The sequence below is a fragment of the Protopterus annectens genome, chromosome 9.part0, assembly GCF_019279795.1.
Source record: "Protopterus annectens isolate FY-2018-M chromosome 9.part0, PAN1.0, whole genome shotgun sequence".
Lineage (NCBI taxonomy): Eukaryota > Metazoa > Chordata > Ceratodontiformes > Protopteridae > Protopterus > Protopterus annectens.
Genome location: NC_056743.1, coordinates 472,453,592 through 472,472,715, shown reverse-complemented (window position 1 = coordinate 472,472,715; position 19,124 = coordinate 472,453,592). Strand labels below are relative to the sequence as shown.

General features: G+C 40.0%; 1 protein-coding gene across 2 annotated transcripts in view; it reads right to left on the bottom strand.

The window, feature by feature from the left end:
* Positions 1-19,124, bottom strand: part of CHMP7 (charged multivesicular body protein 7) — a 421,425-nt gene that overhangs the window by 314,332 nt on the left and 87,969 nt on the right. For both annotated transcript variants that reach the window (XM_044083012.1, XM_044083013.1), the window contains exons 4-5: positions 15,374-15,507; positions 7,083-7,131 (exon numbers count right to left, since the gene is read on the bottom strand). In XM_044083012.1, coding sequence (XP_043938947.1) covers positions 7,083-7,131; positions 15,374-15,507 — 183 coding nt within the window. The remainder of the gene's footprint in view (positions 1-7,082; positions 7,132-15,373; positions 15,508-19,124) is intronic.

Below are 19,124 nucleotides of genomic sequence, written 5' to 3'. Positions count from 1 at the left end.
CACCCCCTTTCACCAAAAAAGATCAGTGGTGAAAGGGCAGTTGGTACGAGCAGCAAGAATGGTAACCACTGATTTAGAATTTGAACAGTAGTGTATTAATTTAAAGCACGTTTCCAAAGAGAGCCTATCCTACAACTTTACTGAATGAGTTAATAGAAGAAGTTACAAACAAATGATACACTGTTTTTTATGAACCTATACTGGGAGGCGAACAAACACAAGATAATTTAGTAACCAGAGAAGCAACCCAAACATTGATGCAGAAAACATGGCTAGCAATTTCAAAACTGGACTTGTCATAACGTTTAGCCCTGAAGCCAATAGTGTCAGAAACATGCTAAACAAAAATTGGAATTTATTATTGGACAACAGGGAAATAATGGGCAAACTAAGCACAAGCCCCAAAATTATAGTCAGGAAAGGGAAGAACTTGAAAAACGTATTGGAGGTTAGGAGACCCACCATAATTAAAAATTCCGAAATGTTTAAATGTCTTAGCTGTCCATACTGCAAATACATACAGGAAGGATGAAGTGTAGAAATTAATGGCAAAGTGTTGAAAAGCAGTAACAGATATAATTGCCAATCCAAAATGGTAGTTTATCTTGCTTTACACCAACTGTGTCCTTCCTTCTATGTAGGAAAGGCAGAACGTAAACTAAAAGGTAAAATTTATGAACATATGTACAACATTTCAAAAAACAAAACAGAGAATGCATTAGCTAGACATGTAAGTGCAAAACCTAACCACACTTTCAAATTCCAGGTAATAGAACAACTTTACACGGACTCAAGGGGTGGACCCCTTACAGTAATTATTGAACAGTTAGAATTACTGTGGCAAATCCGCTTAAACGCATATATTACCCCGAGATTGAATGAAATGTACTCAATTCATTGCATGCAAAAACTGAAAAATTTGAGGAGATAAATGTTCTAAAATATGCCCTAAAATGTTCTAATATATGTGTTTTATAAAATTATTTTCTAAATAATATTTTACATAGGTTAAATAATTGAGACTTTTTGCAATGTTTTTATGCCTATGTAACAGTGAAGAATGACCTTGGATGGTATTGTAGTGATGTTCCTTTAACAGCTTGCTACTGAACAACCATATGGGAGAACTGGGAGGTGTATTTAAAACTTAATTTGTGCTAGTTTTTTATCTGAAGAAGTTCAAGTTAATATACTGGACGAAAAGCGCTTTATTTTATCCATTAAATACAATTATTTCATCTGGAGTCTACTGATGTTCTTCATGTTTCACTGTTGCAGTCATTACATCTGGGTTATCTGATTGCAGGTAAGCCCTCAGCCGGCCTGATTATCAAAGTCTTGGGTCCTGCATCAGTTGCTGTCTCTTTTTCCATGACGTCAGGTAGTCAGGGACATAAAGCATGCAACCGACGCCATTACATCAGTCTTTCTTGCTGGGCGGTGCCCGAAGCAGAAGCACTTTGCAAGTGCCAGTCGGCAGACTCCTGAAATTTTCGTTTTTGAGTTCAGAACCAAAGTCTTCTAAAAAGCTAAGTAACCCGCTGGGGATCCCCTTTTCTTGCGCTAAACCTATGTTAGTAAAAGTTAACAATTGTATTTCTTGTGGAAAGCAAATACCTCAAAGATTTTAATTCGTACTGCATTCCTTGCTTAGCCCCAGACCACGACGTACCTCGCTGTTGGTTTTGTGCCTTATTTATTCCTCGTACTATTCGTCGTCTGTTCATTTTCGCATCTAACTATTTCTGTACTCAGTTCATTTATCTAGAAATGGCTTCAGTAAGCCATCCGACTACCAACATTCCGAAAAAATGTAAAGATAAAGGCAGAGACAAACCACATAGGTCCAAAGCTGCCCCTTCCGTTAAGCTAGTTGCCAGTACTTTCGCAGCCCCTGATACCCACTACTTCAGATTCGCAGGCCTCTACTGAGACCCATTCGGAGTCCGATATGCCGCAAGATGCTTCTTCGACTATGGAACCTGCGGATGTACCTACCTTGGATGGGTCCAGAGCTGCTGTGCAGGCACCGGCTTCTGAAGGTGTATTCAGGCCTACTGACTTGCATATCAAACAGACGCCATCTTCTTCTTCACGGCCTAAGACTCTATCCACGCCTAGAAAACCGATGTCCAAACTGCATGGTCAGGCCCATATGCCTAAAAAACAAATGAGAAGAATGGCTGAAGACCTTATTACTCTAATTAGGGGAAGCCACCCTTCTCCCTCTAAGAGACCTAGAACTGATTTTCCTTCTGATTCTTTTGATCAGGATTCTGGAATTTCTGTTTCTTCTGATGACCAGGATTTGCCCTTATCTACCTATGAGGATTCTGATGCAAAGGAGTCTATTCCCTCTGCTTCCCCTCCAGAAGAATTCTCTTTTGGTGAAACTTTGCACACTCTTAGGCAGCATTTCCGATGGGAAAGCCAGGATTACTCAGACTCCAAAAAGAGGCTTAGGGCATTCTTACTCCTGCCTCAACACAGGCCTTTAGCTATCCCCCTGTACTGGACATTGTAGATGATGCCTTCTTGGAATCTAGCCTGGCCCCAGACACCTTACCTCCAGCTCCCAGGAAACCTGACAGGTATTACAGAGTACCTGATTCTCACAAGTTCCTCTTTAAGAATCTCCTGCAGACCCAAATACCATTTCATAGGGACCCAAAGGCATTATAGCTACTACTGCCAGAAATCTTACCCCCTCTGATAGAGTCCAGGGCCCTGGACAGATGGGGTAAGAAGGTATACACTTCTGCTACTTTGGCCATTAGGGCCTTAAACTGCCAATTTCATATGTTAAAGTACCAGCAGCATTTTATTGGATTACTTAAGCAGAAATTGATGTTGATTCCTGACTGTGCTGAAAATAAAGAATTACAGGATTTAATGCATTCTGCTGAACAAGTTGGTAAACATACTTTGCAATGTGGCTTTGACTCCTTAGAGGCATCTTGTAGGGCTGCTGTTACTAGGTCTGTTCTTAGAAGGCATGCTTGGTTTAAGGAGCAAACTGTGCCAGATCATGTTAAAGCCAAATTACTGGATGCTCCCTTAAACCAGGACCGTCTGTTTGGCAACAAAGAAGAAGCAGTTCTTAAAAAGATGGAGGAAAAAGCTAAATCTATGAAAACTGTTAAAGATTTCCTGCAGGTACAGCCTGCCAAATTTAGTAGGCATTGGCCTTCTAAGAACTTGTCCTTTCCGGTTTATTCCAGGTCTTCCCAGTCCAAACCCAGGAACAGCAGACCACCTAGGCCACAGTCTCAAGGTACTCACAGGCCTAAGCAGTGGGGGGCTCCCACTTCCAAAGCTGGAAGTAGTAAGACACCCTCTATGGTAAACTTTCACAATGACTTGACCTTAAACCTTCCAAGCTCTTCTCAACTGACTGTGCCTTTAGGGGGGAAAGATCGCCCTGCATCCAAAAAACTGGGAACTCATTACCCAAGACAAATGGGTTTTAAATATTGTTTCCCAAGGATACAGATTCCACTTCCACACCTTTCCAATCCCAAAAGGTTGGCCAGACCTACCCCCAAATCATTGGGCAGAGGCTCAACAGCAGGTTCTCTCTCTTCTAAGTATCACGGCTATTCAACCTGTCCCATCAGAAGAATGGGGACAAGGTTTTTACTCCAGACTAGTCCTGGTAACCAGAAAAGACAACTCCTGGCATCCTATCCTGGACCTATCTATCCTAAGCACCGTTTTGGTAATTCCAAAATGCTAACTCTTCATCAGCTGCTTCCCATGCTGGGCAAAAATGCCTGGTTGGCAACATTGGATTGAAAAGAAGCTTACCTGCACATCCCAATAAGGAATTCTTGCAAAAAATACCTATGCTTCAGAGAAGGCTACATGCACTATCAGTTCTCTGCACTGCCCTTTGGCTTATCTACTGCGCCCAGGGTATTCACAAAATGCCTAGCTCCAGTCATTGCATTTTGCAGGCAAAGAAATATTCAAATATACCCATACCTGGATGGTTGTCTAATTCAGGCAGAAAGCCAGGACATACTATTAAATCATCTGGCATTTGTAAAGAAACTGCTAACCTCATTGGGGTGCACCATAAACGAAAAGAAATCTCATCTAGTACCCTGCCAACAAATTGTATTCCTGGGAACAAGCTTGAACACAACTTCCCAGATGGCTTACCTCACACCAGAGAAACAAGTTTATTCGACAGCCTACTTCAAACTACTGGCCACAAAGACCCAGTTAACTGTAAGGAAAATACTGCAAGCCCTGGGGTTCATGGCCTCTTGCATCCTTCTAATTCCATATGCAAGACTGCATATGAGGAAACTACAATGGTATCTAAAAAGCCTGTGGTGTCAACATTCTCAGGACCTGGAATCAGTGATTCTTATCCCCTGTACAAGGACAGAATTCCTTTGGTGGGCAGAGGCCTGCTACCTCAACAAGGGACTGCCATTCACTCTACCCCCTGCCGCCCAAACTGTAACAACAGACGCATCAGACTATGCATGGGGGACTCACTTGGCAGAGCAGGGCAGTGCATTCAGGGCAAATGGAACCAGTGTCAAATGCACCTGCATATCAATCAAAAAGAAATGTTAGCTGTACAGAATGCTCTGACAGCCTTCAAGGACCACAACCTTCGAGGACAATTATTGGTAAAAACAGACAACACCACTGTTATGTGGTACATAAACAAGTGGGGGGATCCCACTCATACCCCCTCTGCATACTAGCCATGGCTCTGTGGAACGCAGCCTTGAGCGAACCAAGTGCACCTACAGGCTCAATTCCTGCCAGGCAAGCTAAATTCACTGGTAGACGACCTAAGCAGAAATCTCATGGACCCACACGAGTGGAAAGTGGAACCAAAGATATTCAACATGTTGAAAAACAAATAGGGGAGCCCAGAGATAGACCTTTTTGCCTCCTCTCAGAACTACCAATTGGACAAATTCTGCACAAGGACTCCCCACAGACAAGCTTGGAAAGTGGATGCCCTGTCCTTCCCCTGGAAAACCTCTCAGTTTATGCCTTTCCCCCTCTGCCTCTCCAAAGTTCTACTAAAAATCAAACGGGACAAACCAAGGACAATACTCATTGCACCAGACTGGCCATGCCAACACTGGTACCCCCTCTTGCGCAGTGTGTCACTGCTGGAAGCATGGCACCTGCCTCTGACCCCCTTCCCTGCTGTCCCAGGAGGAGGGCCAGATTCTGCACCCCCAGCTTCAAACCCTGAACCTTGCAGCCTGGCTAATTACCTGAGCTCTCCATTACCATCCCTCAGTAAGCAAGTGCTGGATGTTATTCTGGAGGCAAGGAGGCCTAGTACTAGAAAATCCTATGCTGAAAAGTGGAAAAGATTCTGTTCCTGGAGACAAACTCAGGGGATGGGCACCACAGTGCCCAGTTTACTGCATATTCTTCAATACTTAACAGAGATGCTTCACAAGGGCCTTTCCTTCTCTTCTATTAAAATTCACACCTCTGCCATTTCAACACATTATAATACGGAGCCACCCCTCTTCTCTCACCCACTGCTAAAGCAATTCCTCAGAGAGGCCAAAAATTTAAGACCACCCAGGAGAGTCCCTACTCCAGCCTGGGACCCTAACTTTGTATTGGAAAAGCTCACTCTACCTCCATTTGAGCCAGCTACAACTGCAGAGTTGAAATTCCTTTCTTGGAAAACAGCCTTCCTTCTAGCCACCACCAGCAAGAAGAGTGTCTGAATTACAGGCCCTCATGGCAGTGGAGCCCTTCATCATCTTCCATGCAGACAGGGTGCCCCTCAGGACCAATCCTTCCTTTATGCCCAATGTGGTATCCAGTGTGGCCCTTAATCAGTCCATTCATTTGCCAACCTTCTTTTCCAATCCACAGAACAAAGGAGAACGAATACTGCATTCTTTGGATGTGCACAGACAACTAAGATTTTATTTGGACAGGACTAAGCCTCTCAGAAAAATTGAACAGCTGCTAGTTGCCTTTGCTGCAGGGGCAGAGGGGAAGGCCATTTCAAAGCAAACTTCTAAATGGATAGCCCATTGCATTCATTTCTGCTATAAGCACCATGGAAAACCTACTCCACAGGGGATAAGACCACATTCCACCAGGGCTGCATCGACTTCAGCAGCCTTTCTCAGAGGTATTCCTACCAGGGACATCCTAAAAGCTGCTACCTGGAGTTCTGTTCATACCTTCACCAAGCATTACCACTTGCCTATTTTCTCTAAATCCAGAGCTGGTTTTGCCACGGCAGTCTTGCAGGGCCTAATAGCTGGTCCTAATGCTCTCTAATTGCCTCCTCCCTTCCTTAGCTTTGGGAATCTACTCAAATGTAATGACTGCAACAGTGAAGCATGAAGAACATAGTACAGTTGTGTACACTTACCATAAATGTAGATGTTTCAGTGTATTCACTGTTGCAGTCCTGGTTACCCTCCCTCCAGACCCCTGACTTCTATTTGCTATACCTCTCTTCTTGTTTACTGTATTTAAGCTTTCTGGTGTATTTGCTTATAATTGGAGGTGTAATCTTATATATAATTGCTTCCCATTATGGGGGCACCAGACATCTGGGACAAGAAAAACTGATGTAATGGTGTCGGCTGCATGCTTTATTCCCCTGACTACCATCGTCATGGAAGAAGAGACAGCAACTGACGCAGGACCCAAGACTTTGAGAATCAGGCCAGCTGAGGGCTACCTGCAAGCAGATAACCCAAATGTAATGACTGCAGCAGTGAATACACTCGAACATCTACAAATATGGTAAGTGTACACAACTGTACTTTTTATTTGCCTGAACCAGTTGCCACCGTTTCATTTTTGGTTTGTCTTTCATTTTTGAGTTTTATTAACAAAGGGTTGCTTATTTGAATGTATGAAAAACTGATGTCTCTAATAAGGATGTTAATGAAAAAAAGAGAGCGATGACAGACATTTGATACTGCAGAGTACCTCAAAACTTTAAGCATGTGGCAAAAAAAACTACAAGCTGATAAATGAAAACTCAAGTTACTAAAGGAAGAAAAGAAATAATTAACTGCTCTCTGGTTTACTGTACATCACATCAGCCTTGAACCTACCAGTTTTTGTTTTCCGTTTTTCACATGACATCTGGCCTCTTCCTTACACCTGAAACAAAAGAAATGATTAAACACTTCAACCTGCAATAGTCAACATTAAAAAAATTACATTATAACATTCTGCTGAATGTAAAGCTCGTCACAAGAGGGGAGGGACCTTCAGCAGCACTGTGAGTAATATCGTTGTCTATGTCTATATGGTTATTACATGGTATCCGGTTGCCAAGAAAAGAAAAGGCAGGTATTATATAACTCATACACAGGATTTAGTAAAGAAATCTTCAAGCACAGTGAGTACCTCCCACATAATAGTACCATGTCAGTTGTAAGCATAAAGACTGCAGTGCAATCACAAACAAATGAGAGGCAACTTAACAGTGAAAAGGCCCTGGGCCCCAGACCTGGGTGGGGGACTACAGCATGCCTTTTGGTACAGCGGATGTTAAACCAGTTCTACTCCTTGAAAGAATGTCTAGTTTGTAAAGCTTGCAGAAGATGTGATGTTACCTGGACATCAGTTCAAAGACGTTTTGACCAGAGACATTTTCTTTCAGAAGGCTTTGCTCAGTGGTGACAGCTGCCTTTATGGAATATGTCCTGACCTGTCCAAGCAAGCCTTCTGGTGGTACTCAGAACAAAAAGTGATATAATTAGCTAACCAGTTTCAAATAATCTCTTCAGATAATGGTTTATTCTGCTTCCCAGGTATTAAGGAGATAAAAAGCCAGTCATACTGCCTGAAGTCTTTTGTTTTATTAAATATTTGAGCCCTGAGCAGTAGTGAACTCAGGTTCTCAATTTCCAAAGGCTTTGATGAGAAGATGCCTGTACCACGAATCAAGTTCAGAAAGCATGTTCCAAATAAATTTGTGTATCTCAGAAAATAGTTAAAAGTGTTACACATCAATGTTATTCAATGGATATTGGTCTGCTCACTGGTTGTAATGTCAAAACTGTAAGATGTAACGTTGACTTTATATTAAAAGTTTACTGTATTTTTTGTGAAAGCCTGTTAAGAATACAGCCAAGCAAACAGTTGCATCTCTGTGGTCTTGCATATAAACACCGTCAGCAGCAAAGCAGTTTAACTCACTGTGAGGTTCTACATGACATGTAGGAAAAACGCTGCAGAGCTCTACAAGCTTGGAGATTTTGGCATGGACTTGAAGGAGTCATTTTATGCCAAATAATCATCAGATCTTGTACTGTGGTAATGAATATTACAAGCAAATTGAGTAACTCCCATAGTTAAAGAAAAACTGTTAAAATAGGTACTTGGTTACAGCCTAAAAAATTACAGCAGAATCTCAGACTACAAGGTCAGCCATTCAGCATTATAGTGACACAGTTTATTCTCCAACTACAGGTGCTACAGCAACGTTTGGTAATAACTACAAACAAAGATGTTATAGTCATCACTGGCAAGTGGAATGCTAAGCTGGTAGTCAACTATAAATGGAACAATGGCAGGTTTGACGTTGGAATAAAAAAATGAAGTGAGGCACATACTAATAGAATTTTGCAAGATAATTCAATGGTCATAGCAAACACTCATTTTGTGGCTTTAGAGATGGCTATCACCAGATCGTCAGTACCAAAATCAGACAGAATATATATTTTGCAGTCAGAGTGGGAAAAATTTTAACAGTCAGCAAAAGAACAAGACCCACTGCAGACTGCAGCTTATATCATCAGTCCCTTATTTCAAAATTTACAATCAAATTAAACGAAACAAAAAAGCATCCAAGCCAGTATGAAAACAGCTCAATAACATCTCAGGTAAATATGCAGTGGATGTGCATAACAGATTTAAGTGAAAAGACCTGGTGGATACAGCACCTGAAAAAGAATGGACAGAAGAAGTTCATAATAATGTCCAGGAGGTGGCATCAAAATATTCCAAATAGAAAATTAAGAAGGCATAATGGTCATCTGATAAGGCTTTAAAAGTGGCCAAAGAAAGGCAGTGGAGACAGGAGTCATAGTGAATGTAATTTCGGAGAATAGTTTGGAGATGTATTTAAAGGAGTAGTGCACTGGAAGGAGGCGACAGAATGAGGAAGAAGACATGTATACAACAAGATGCATGACATTAAAGGGACTTCCAGGTAAAAAAAGTAGGATTATGTAGAGATGTATACAACACGATGCATGACATTAAAGGGACTTCCAGGTAAAAAAAGTAGGATTATGAAGAGATGTATACAACAAGATGCATGACATTAAAGGGACTTCCAGGTAAAAAAAGTAGGATTATGAAGAGATGTATACAACAAGATGCATGACATTAAAGGGACTTCCAGGTAAAAAAAGTAGGATTATGAAGAGATGTATACAACAAGATGCATGACATTAAAGGGACTTCCAGGTAAAAAAAGTAGGATTATGAAGAGATGTATACAACAAGATGCATGACATTAAAGGGACTTCCAGGTAAAAAAAGTAGGATTATGAAGAGATGTATACAAACAGATGCATGACATTAAAGGGACTTCCAGGTAAAAAAAGTAGGATTATGAAGAGATGTATACAACAAGATGCATGGCATTAAAGGGACTTCCAGGTAAAAAAAGTAGGATTATGAAGAGATGTATACAACAAGATGCATGACATTAAAGGGACTTCCAGGTAAAAAAAGTAGGATTATGTAGAGATGTATACAACAAGATGCATGACATTAAAGGGACTTCCAGGTAAAAAAAAGTAGGATTATGAAGAGATGTATACAACAAGATGCATGACATTAAAGGGACTTCCTACTTAGGATTATGAAGAGTTGTATACAAACAGATGCATGACATTAAAGGGACTTCCAGGTAAAAAAAGTAGGATTATGAAGAGATGTATACAAACAGATGCATGACATTAAAGGGACTTCCAGGTAAAAAAAAAGTAGGATTATGAAGAGATGTATACAAACAGATGCATGACATTAAAGGGACTTCCAGGTAAAAAAAGTAGGATTATGAAGAGATGTATACAAACAGATGCATGACATTAAAGGGACTTCCAGGTAAAAAAAGCAGGATTATGAAGAGATGTATACAACAAGATGCATGACATTAAAGGGACTTCCAGATAAAAAAAGTAGGATTATGAAGAGATGTATACAAACAGATGCATGACATTAAAGGGACTTCCAGGTAAAAAAAGTAGGATTATGAAGAGATGTATACAACAAGATGCATGACATTAAAGGGACTTCCAGGTAAAAAAAGTAGGATTATGAAGAGATGTATACAACAAGATGCATGACATTAAAGGGACTTCCAGGTAAAAAAAGTAGGATTATGAAGAGATGTATACAAAAAGATGCATGACATTAAAGGGACTTCCAGGTAAAAAAAGTAGGATTATGAAGAGATGTATACAAACAGATGCATGACATTAAAGGGACTTCCAGGTAAAAAAAAGTAGGATTATGAAGAGATGTATACAAAACAGATGCATGACATTAAAGGGACTTCCAGGTAAAAAAAAGTAGGATTATGAAGAGATGTATACAACAAGATGCATGACATTAAAGGGACTTCCAGGTAAAAAAAAAAGTAGGATTATGAAGAGATGTATACAACAAGATGCATGATATTAAAGGGACTTCCAGGTAAAAAAAAGTAGGATTATGAAGAGATGTATACAAAAAGATGCATGACATTAAAGGGACTTCCAAGTAAAAAAAAGTAGGATTATGAAGAGATGTATACAACAAGATGCATGACATTAAAGGGACTTCCAGGTAAAAAAAAAGTAGGATTATGAAGAGATGTATACAACAAGATGCATGATATTAAAGGGACTTCCAGGTAAAAAAAAGTAGGATTATGAAGAGATGTATACAACAAGATGCATGATATTAAAGGGACTTCCAGGTAAAAAAAAAGTAGGATTATTAGGGAAAAGATGGGAATGAGATAATGGAAGCATATGATATTAAGCAGAGGTGGCAAGAATATACACCAAAGCAACATAAGAAGATCCCTAACATTACTGATAGGTATATGACAGTATGGTTTCGGATCTACAGCCTGACATCACTGAAGATTGGTTTGAAGTTCAATGGGCCCTACAAAGCCTTGGTAATAACAGGGCTGTGGAAAGTGATAGACTCCACTTGGATTGCTAATAATCCTGCAAACTGATGTTTTTACAGTGCTGCAAAATCTGGAAAACACGGCAGTGGCCATTGGACTGGAAAAGATCAATTTATATTCTAATCCCAAAAAAGGGCAATATTTAAGACTGTTCAAATTATTAAACCGCTACACTCCTTTCACATGCTAGCAAGATAATACTCAAGATCCTAGCAGCTAGACTCCAACAATATCTGGACAGGGAACTGGCAGATGTTCAAGTTGCAAATCAAACTGAAGAAACCAAAGAACAAACCCAAAAAAGCAACAAAAGTGGCGCCTGGAAGGTGGAAACTGCGAAGTCCAACAAAATCCACAAAATGTAAAAGTTAAGCACACAATTTTATTCAAATTGCTTTTCGTCCAGTTAGTAGCCAAACTTCTTCAGACAACAAGATAAAATAAACTACTACATCCAGCTCCATTTATACTTCATTTATATCATTTGTTGTACAAATTGATTAATTGGTAAGGAAACCACTTTAAAGAAACAGGTTCCTCAAAAGTGAAATAAAAAACATTCCTCCAGTTTAAACACACAAATAAATACATGTTAAAAAATTAAAAAAAAAAAAAAATATATATATATATGAAATATACAATATGGTACCATAAATACTTATTTAAAAAAAAGTTAAACGTTTCCTTGTTTTGTATTTTAAAATTAAGAAGTCTTTTACAGTGAATGTGCACACATTAGGAAAGCCTTAGGGCTATGTACGTTTTTTAAATAAGTAAATAAGTATTTATAGTACCATATTATATATATATATATATATATATATATATATATATATATATATATATATATATATATATATATATATATATATATTATTTTTAACATATATATGTGTGTTTAAACTGGAGGAATGTTTTTTATTCACTTTTGAGGAACCTGTTTCTTTAAAGTGGTTTCCTTACCAATTAATTAATTTGTACAACAAATGACTCAGATGAAGTATAAATGGAGATGGATGTAGAAGTTTATTTTATCTTGTTGTCTGAAGAAGTATGGCTACTAGCTGGACGAAAAGCGATTCGAATAAAATTGTGTGCTTAACTTTTACATTTTGTGGATTTTGTTGGACTTCGCAGTTTCCACCTTCCAGGCGCCACTTTTGTTGCTTTTTTAGATGTTCAAGTTGGTTTTAGAAGGGATGCAAGCACCACTGATCAAACTGCCAACATCTGCTAAATAATGGAAAAAGTAAAAGAGTTCCAGAAAAAAAAAATATTTTTGCTTTATTACTTACAGCCTCTGACTGTGATGTCACAAACAGTGGCACGTTCTTAGAAAATGGGGATACCAGGTCATCTTATTTACCTCTTGAATAATCTGTTAGCAGAACAAGAAGCAACAGTTACAAATCAGTGGTTCAAGACTGGGAAAGAAGTATAAGAAGGCTATATATCATCATTCTATTTATTCTGTTTATATGCCGAATATGTGTGTGATGCCGGGTTAGATGAGTCAGATGTTAGAATTAAAACTGCTGGCAGAAATATTAACAACCTCACATATGCAGATGATACAACTCTAATGGCTTAAAGTATGTGACAGTTGAAGAACTGTCAATGAAGCTACACACAGAAATAATAAAAAGTCAGTGGCTGCTAAACATAAAAAATGATACCATATACTCCTTTCAGTTCTTTGCAAACCAATGGAGAAGTGGAGGTTGTGGTATATTTAATTTCCATGGGCTGAAGGATTTCTGCAGATGGTAACTGCAGCCATAAAATTAAAAGAACACTATTTTTGAAGGAAAGCCATGGCAAATCTGGATAAGATTTTAAAGAGCAAAGTCATATTTTCAAAAAAAATGTCCATTTAGTCAAAGCTATGGTTTTCCCAGTAAGAGATGGACTACTAGTAAGGCTATGTGCTGAAACATCGATTATTCTAAACTGTGATGATGCAGAAAACCTTTGAGAATTCCATGGAATGCAAGACGACTGAATCGGTCAATACTTGAGGAAAAAATCCAGACTGTTTACAGGAAGGTCTAACAGAAAAAGTAAAATTCAAATACTCCAGCCACATGATGCAAAGACCAGATTCATTGGAGAAGACACTGATGCTGACAAAGCTTCTAGGCAAAATAAGAGGACAGGCAGAGAGCTAAGGTGGCTAGAAAGGATTACCAATAAAAAAAAGGTCCTTGACAGGCTTGATGTGGCAAATTCTTGAAGTCACAAGAGTCATATTTGACTAAACAGTAACAACTATGAAAGTTACAATAAAAGTAATTTGTATATTTTTAATTATTATTCCAAACAATGCACAACATATAAGAAAAAAAATGCATTATAGGTATCACATTTCTTTGTCTTTATGTTATGCATTCATTCACATGCAGTTCAGATAACTTTGATTTTATTCACACAGATATAAAGTTGCTGTGAGCCCTAATGTTTGTCGCTGGCCTGCTGACCACTGCTCAAAATGTCATCATTGAAACATTGCTGCCATCTGTCTAAGAGATTAGACCCAGAGAAGGGCGACAGTGAGTGTTGCACTGTTCTCACTTTTTCCCCTCTTCTCAGAGTTTGTGCAGTCTCAGTGCTTTTATGTGTGTGCACATACACATCAGAGGGTGTTTGGGGGTTTGCTCTCACTGTTTTTTTATGTTTTGCCACCTTAGGCATGTCATTATTTTAAGCAGAGAACTCCCAAGGTTTTAGATGTCTTTGGTTCGAAATATTGTGTGTCAATTAAACAAAACATGATTATTCATACTAGACCTGAAATTATTACTCCTATTCCTTATTGTGGAACAGAGAAACATTTATAACTAAGGATATGTTCATCTTCCCAACTTCCTTTTACCAGCTTTGCTGTACTACCAACACTGTGCTTACCAAAGGGCATTCTTATACCACTGCCTCGATGTCTATTATTCTAGTATGAAAAATTATCAAGAAAGTGCTAACATTTTCTGAAACATTTTCACAAGCAACTGCCAATAACTATTTGGATGTCGATGACACGCCCAATGCTGCACTCCAGAATTTGCCAATTCATATCAGCTTACAGATGTACCTTGCTCCCCAATAAAACTGTTGCCGTTATAACTCTTAGTCAAAATCAACATCACTGTCTGTACTCCAGCCACATTTCTTGGCTATTTCATGCATGCACCTGCACACTTTTATACATTACTACTTCATCCGCTATTTATTGTATAGTTTTGCTACTAGTTTTCATTGTATAAACATCTTCCTGACATCAGACATAAATGCCAGAGGGACATCTTATCCAAACACTTATTAAGAACATCCCAGACATTCTGGTTTTCAATTGATCATTCTGGGCTGTGTGGAGATGTAAGAGCTTGAAGGGGATGTCAGTGGTGTTTCTGAGAAAAAAATAATGATGCTGGTAATTGAAATTAAATGCATTTAGAAAACCAGGACTTAACCATTATTGCTCTATTAAGAGTGTACTGAATTTACGCAAGTCATGTCAGCCAGTAGCGAACATCTTGCTAACTATATAGCACTGCCGAGATATCAATACTAATGTACAAAACACTGTTGATGTTTACAGCTACCACACACTGCACCACCCTCTTTGGGGTAATGTTTTATTCAAACCATCTTGTATGTATAACTGACCACATTCTCGATGATCCATAACTAGCCCCAATTGTCGTACTTAAAGTATCACAAATACATCACGCTTCACATTACATAATGCGTCACATTACACCACACAGAAATATCAGGATGGTCTTAAATCTGCACTATTACAGTACAACATGTGTACATCTCCTGGGCACAAGTCTTTTAGGCAGTCACTGGATATCAGTAATGGAGACAAGGAAAGAATGGCAATGTACTCATTCATATGCATGAAAACATGAAATCGTTATACATGTTTTCAACTGCTGCAACAGACATTCACACCCCTTGTTATCTGCATGTTAACCTAAGTTTACTGTCATTTTTAGGTTTACTGTCATTTTTTTCTTTGTTACTACCCTGTGTTTTTATGGGGCAATGCATACTGTTGCTACAAGTCCATTACTGCATTACTGAATCAATATGGAAAATGCGCTATATTCATTCAATCACACTGCAGTAATAGCCTTACAAATCTATGATGTTTTATGTCACCTCCATTTGATCTCTACCCAAAACTCAGTAGAGATGTACCTTTCTGCCTCCTTTGACAACAATTCCATTCTTTCAGACAGCAACTTTTCACTTTTCATCAGCTGATAGACCCCAATGTCCACATCATTAAGGGATGCAACTTTTGCCTTTGGTGTACGAGTAAATTTGACAATCTGCAACATAAAACAAACAATGACCGTTAACAGTGGCAGAAGCAGAATGATGTAAAATTTTAGTCAGAAAGTACAGATGTTTAAGAATATTTGCAACAAATAACGGCTATGTTCTTACCATATCAGCTGATCTACAACAGGACCTGCACTGATTGGTTCATCTTTCCCTTCAGTCACAACCTGGCAGCATTTTCAAAAGTTCTCACAGCCTGGAATGAACCAGTGTCCACAAGCTGTGATGTCACAAGTCAAGTAAAAGGAGTTCCTATTGTATTGTCAACAGCTTAGGTTGTCGAATGCTTATACATCGACAACTAATTGTCGAAAGCTTACAATAGCAAATGGCCACTTTATCAAATTCTTTCCTCGGAAAAGAATTCACATGGCCGTTCAGCCCTTTCCCCAATGTAAAGCGATCTTGGAGTTGATATATTTAGTTGAGGGGTGTGGGGGACACAATCCTCCACATCGGGGTGGGGGGGGGAGAAGCCCCCCCACTATAATTGGGTGTGTTTGTTTATTTTATTTATGGACGGCCACTCGAGTTCTTTCCAGAGGAAAGAATTCAATTATGTGGCTGTTCGCTTTTGCACATTTTTGACGGATAGATGTCGATGATTCTGGATTCGACAACCTAAGCTGTCGATGTTATGATATAGACACAGTAAAAGTGTGCTCATCATCCATACGGGCAAGTTCACCTCTCAGCCAGTAGCCTGCAAATCAGGAAACAGCAATGAAGACCTGGCATCCCCTCTGCTAATAAGTGATCAGTTCAGGCAGGTGAGGCTCATCAACCTAGGAAGGCAACCCACCTAGGAAAAGATAAACTCAGATTTTAAAGCCCCACTGCCTTGCTACAATATCTAGTCATGGTGAAGACTTCAGGAGTAAACCCCGAGGAAAAATCTGGAGATGGAACCCCTAAGGCAGTTTGAAATTGTACTCGACCACACTCTGGCAGGTCCTACAATGACACTGAGGCCATGTTGTACTGGCCTTGCTTTTCCTCTTGGATTACATCAGTGGCATGGAGGAACCTGCTGCTGGGCATCAGCAGTTTCCTCAAATTTACTTGCCCAGGCCTGTGCCCTGGAAAGGATACTCCAGCTTTGCTCGCTGAATGGTGATACAACAAGGGAATAGAAGTTACTGGTAATAAGCCAATGCACTCAACTTGAACAGTGTAAGATGCCAGTGGCTGCTTCTGAAGGTGGAAGAGATCCTTTGATCTCAGGCAGCTACCACCTGCCTTAAGCTGGGCAGCCCCCAGCCAAATAGGCGCTGCCTCACCATGGTTCACTTGCTCCACTGGGTGTGTGGGGCTTAGAGAACCCCCAACAGGTACAGCATTAACCATACACCTGGAACAATAACAAAAAAAAAAAATCAACAAAATAATACTTCAGGCTAGGCACATGGAACATAATGATGACGACTCCAGGCCTTACAGAAGATCTATAGAACGTTAGTGATGCTTGGAAAACAGCAGTCATTAACGAGTTGAGTAGACTGCAGACAGACATTGTGACTCTCAAGAAAACAAGGCTGCCATCCAATGGACATCTCGGGGAGAAAGACCTTGCTTTTTTCTGTCATGAAAAGTTTCCAGAAGAGATCAGTTAACATGGTGTTGGTTTTGCAATCTGAAATAACCTTGTTGGCTCAGTCATACCATTAAATATGGGAAACAAGAGACTGCTGAAAATTCAGCTACAAACATCTGTGGCCATGGTCAACATCTTCAGCATCTATGCTCCTATTTTAAACTTCTACCCGTAAAGTCAAGGAAAAATTCTATGACAAATGTAGTGCTGCCATCAGATAAGTCCCATCCCATGAACCATTATTCATTCTTTCTTAGCAATTTTAATGCCAGAGTTGGCAATGACCATCACACAGCTGGCCATCTTATCTGACAGCGTCTCCTTGATCTTTGTTCCCAATATGATCTCTGCATAACCCATACCTTCTTCACTGTCTAGCCCCAGCACAAAGTTTCATGATGGCACCCAAGATTGAAACACCGACACCAACTTGACCTTGTTTTCACCAAACATAGCAGTTAGTGTGTCAGGGTAATACGCAGTTACCACAGCACAGACTCAGATATCGAACTTGATAATGTGTAGTAAAGTGAACATCCAAATGCAAAGGTTCTTTTGTTCTAAAAAGGAAGGGAAGCCATGCATTGACAGAGGGAAGACTTGTGACCCTGCAAATGTATGTAAATTTGTTCAAGCACTTGAAGAGGCTTTGCCCTGCCTGGATGGCATTGACACCAACAAGAGATGGAAAAAACTGCTATCTGTAGCACTGTAATATATATCTTTGGGAAGGATAGTCAAGTGTGCTGATTGGTTTGAGGCCCACACTGAAGTGCTGACACCCCCGATTCAGAAGTCCACACTGAAGTGCTTGCACCCGATTGAGAAGAAGAGACTGGCTGCATCCAGGTCCTCGCCCAATGAGGAATACTTGCAGGCACTCCAGTCTGCTTGGAGTCAAGTGCAGCAGGTAGTTCAGCAGTGTGCAAGTGATTACTGGCTCCAACTTTGCTTTAATATTCATCAGGCCACAGACATTGGTAACATGTGAGGAATGTATGATGGGATCAAGTAAGCCATCAGCCCATCACAAAAGAAGATTACCCCACTTAAGTTGGCCACAGGCAAGGTCTTGAAGGACAAAACCAAGTAGCTGGAACACTGGTTGGAACTCTACTTGCAGCTATATGCCAGAGAGACCATAGTTATGGAGACAACCCTGAATGCCATTGGGCCTCTGCCAACTATGACTGAACTTGATGCTGTACCCACCTTGGAGGAACTCAATGATGCACTAAAAAAGCACTCGCTTCAGGAAAAGCCCCCAGGAAAGATGGTATTCCCTCAGAAATCCTTAAAAGTCCCAACGGTATCCTAATCTCAAAGCTGCATGCAATACTTTGCCAACGTAGGAGAGAAGGTAGTGTACCGCAAGATCTATAGGATAGTAACATAGTTACTAGCTATAAGAATAAGGGTGACAAAATAGATTGTAACAGCTATTGTGGCATGTTGTCCTGAAGAGGCTCCACATTCTTGTAGAGACAGTTTACCCAGAGTCTCAGTGTGTGTTCAGAGCTGGACAATCTACTACAGATGCGGTTTTCTCTGTCAGACAACTACAAGAAAAGTGCAGGGAGCACAACAAACCTCTGTACATTGCCTTCATTGATCTCACCAAGGCATTTGACTTCATCAGTAGGAAAGGTCTGATTGCGATTGGCAAAGATCAGCTGTCCTCCAGTACTGCTTGGCATTATCAGGGCCTCCCATGAAGGCATGAAGGGGACCATCATGTATCCAAACCTTTTCAGATTCTCAGTGGAGTAAAGCAGGGGGTGTGTACTGGCTCCAACACTGTTTGGCATCTTTTTTCAGTTCTGTTGAAATTTGCTTTTGGAACTGCTACAGAGAGCATCTTTCTCCAAATCAGAATGGATGGCAACCACTTCAAACTGCCGAGACTTGGATCAAAGACGAGGGTGCTTAAGAAGTGTCTAAGGGAGTTCCAGTTCAGTGATGACGCAGCTATTGTGGCTCACACTCAGCAAGAACTTCAGTCACTCGTGA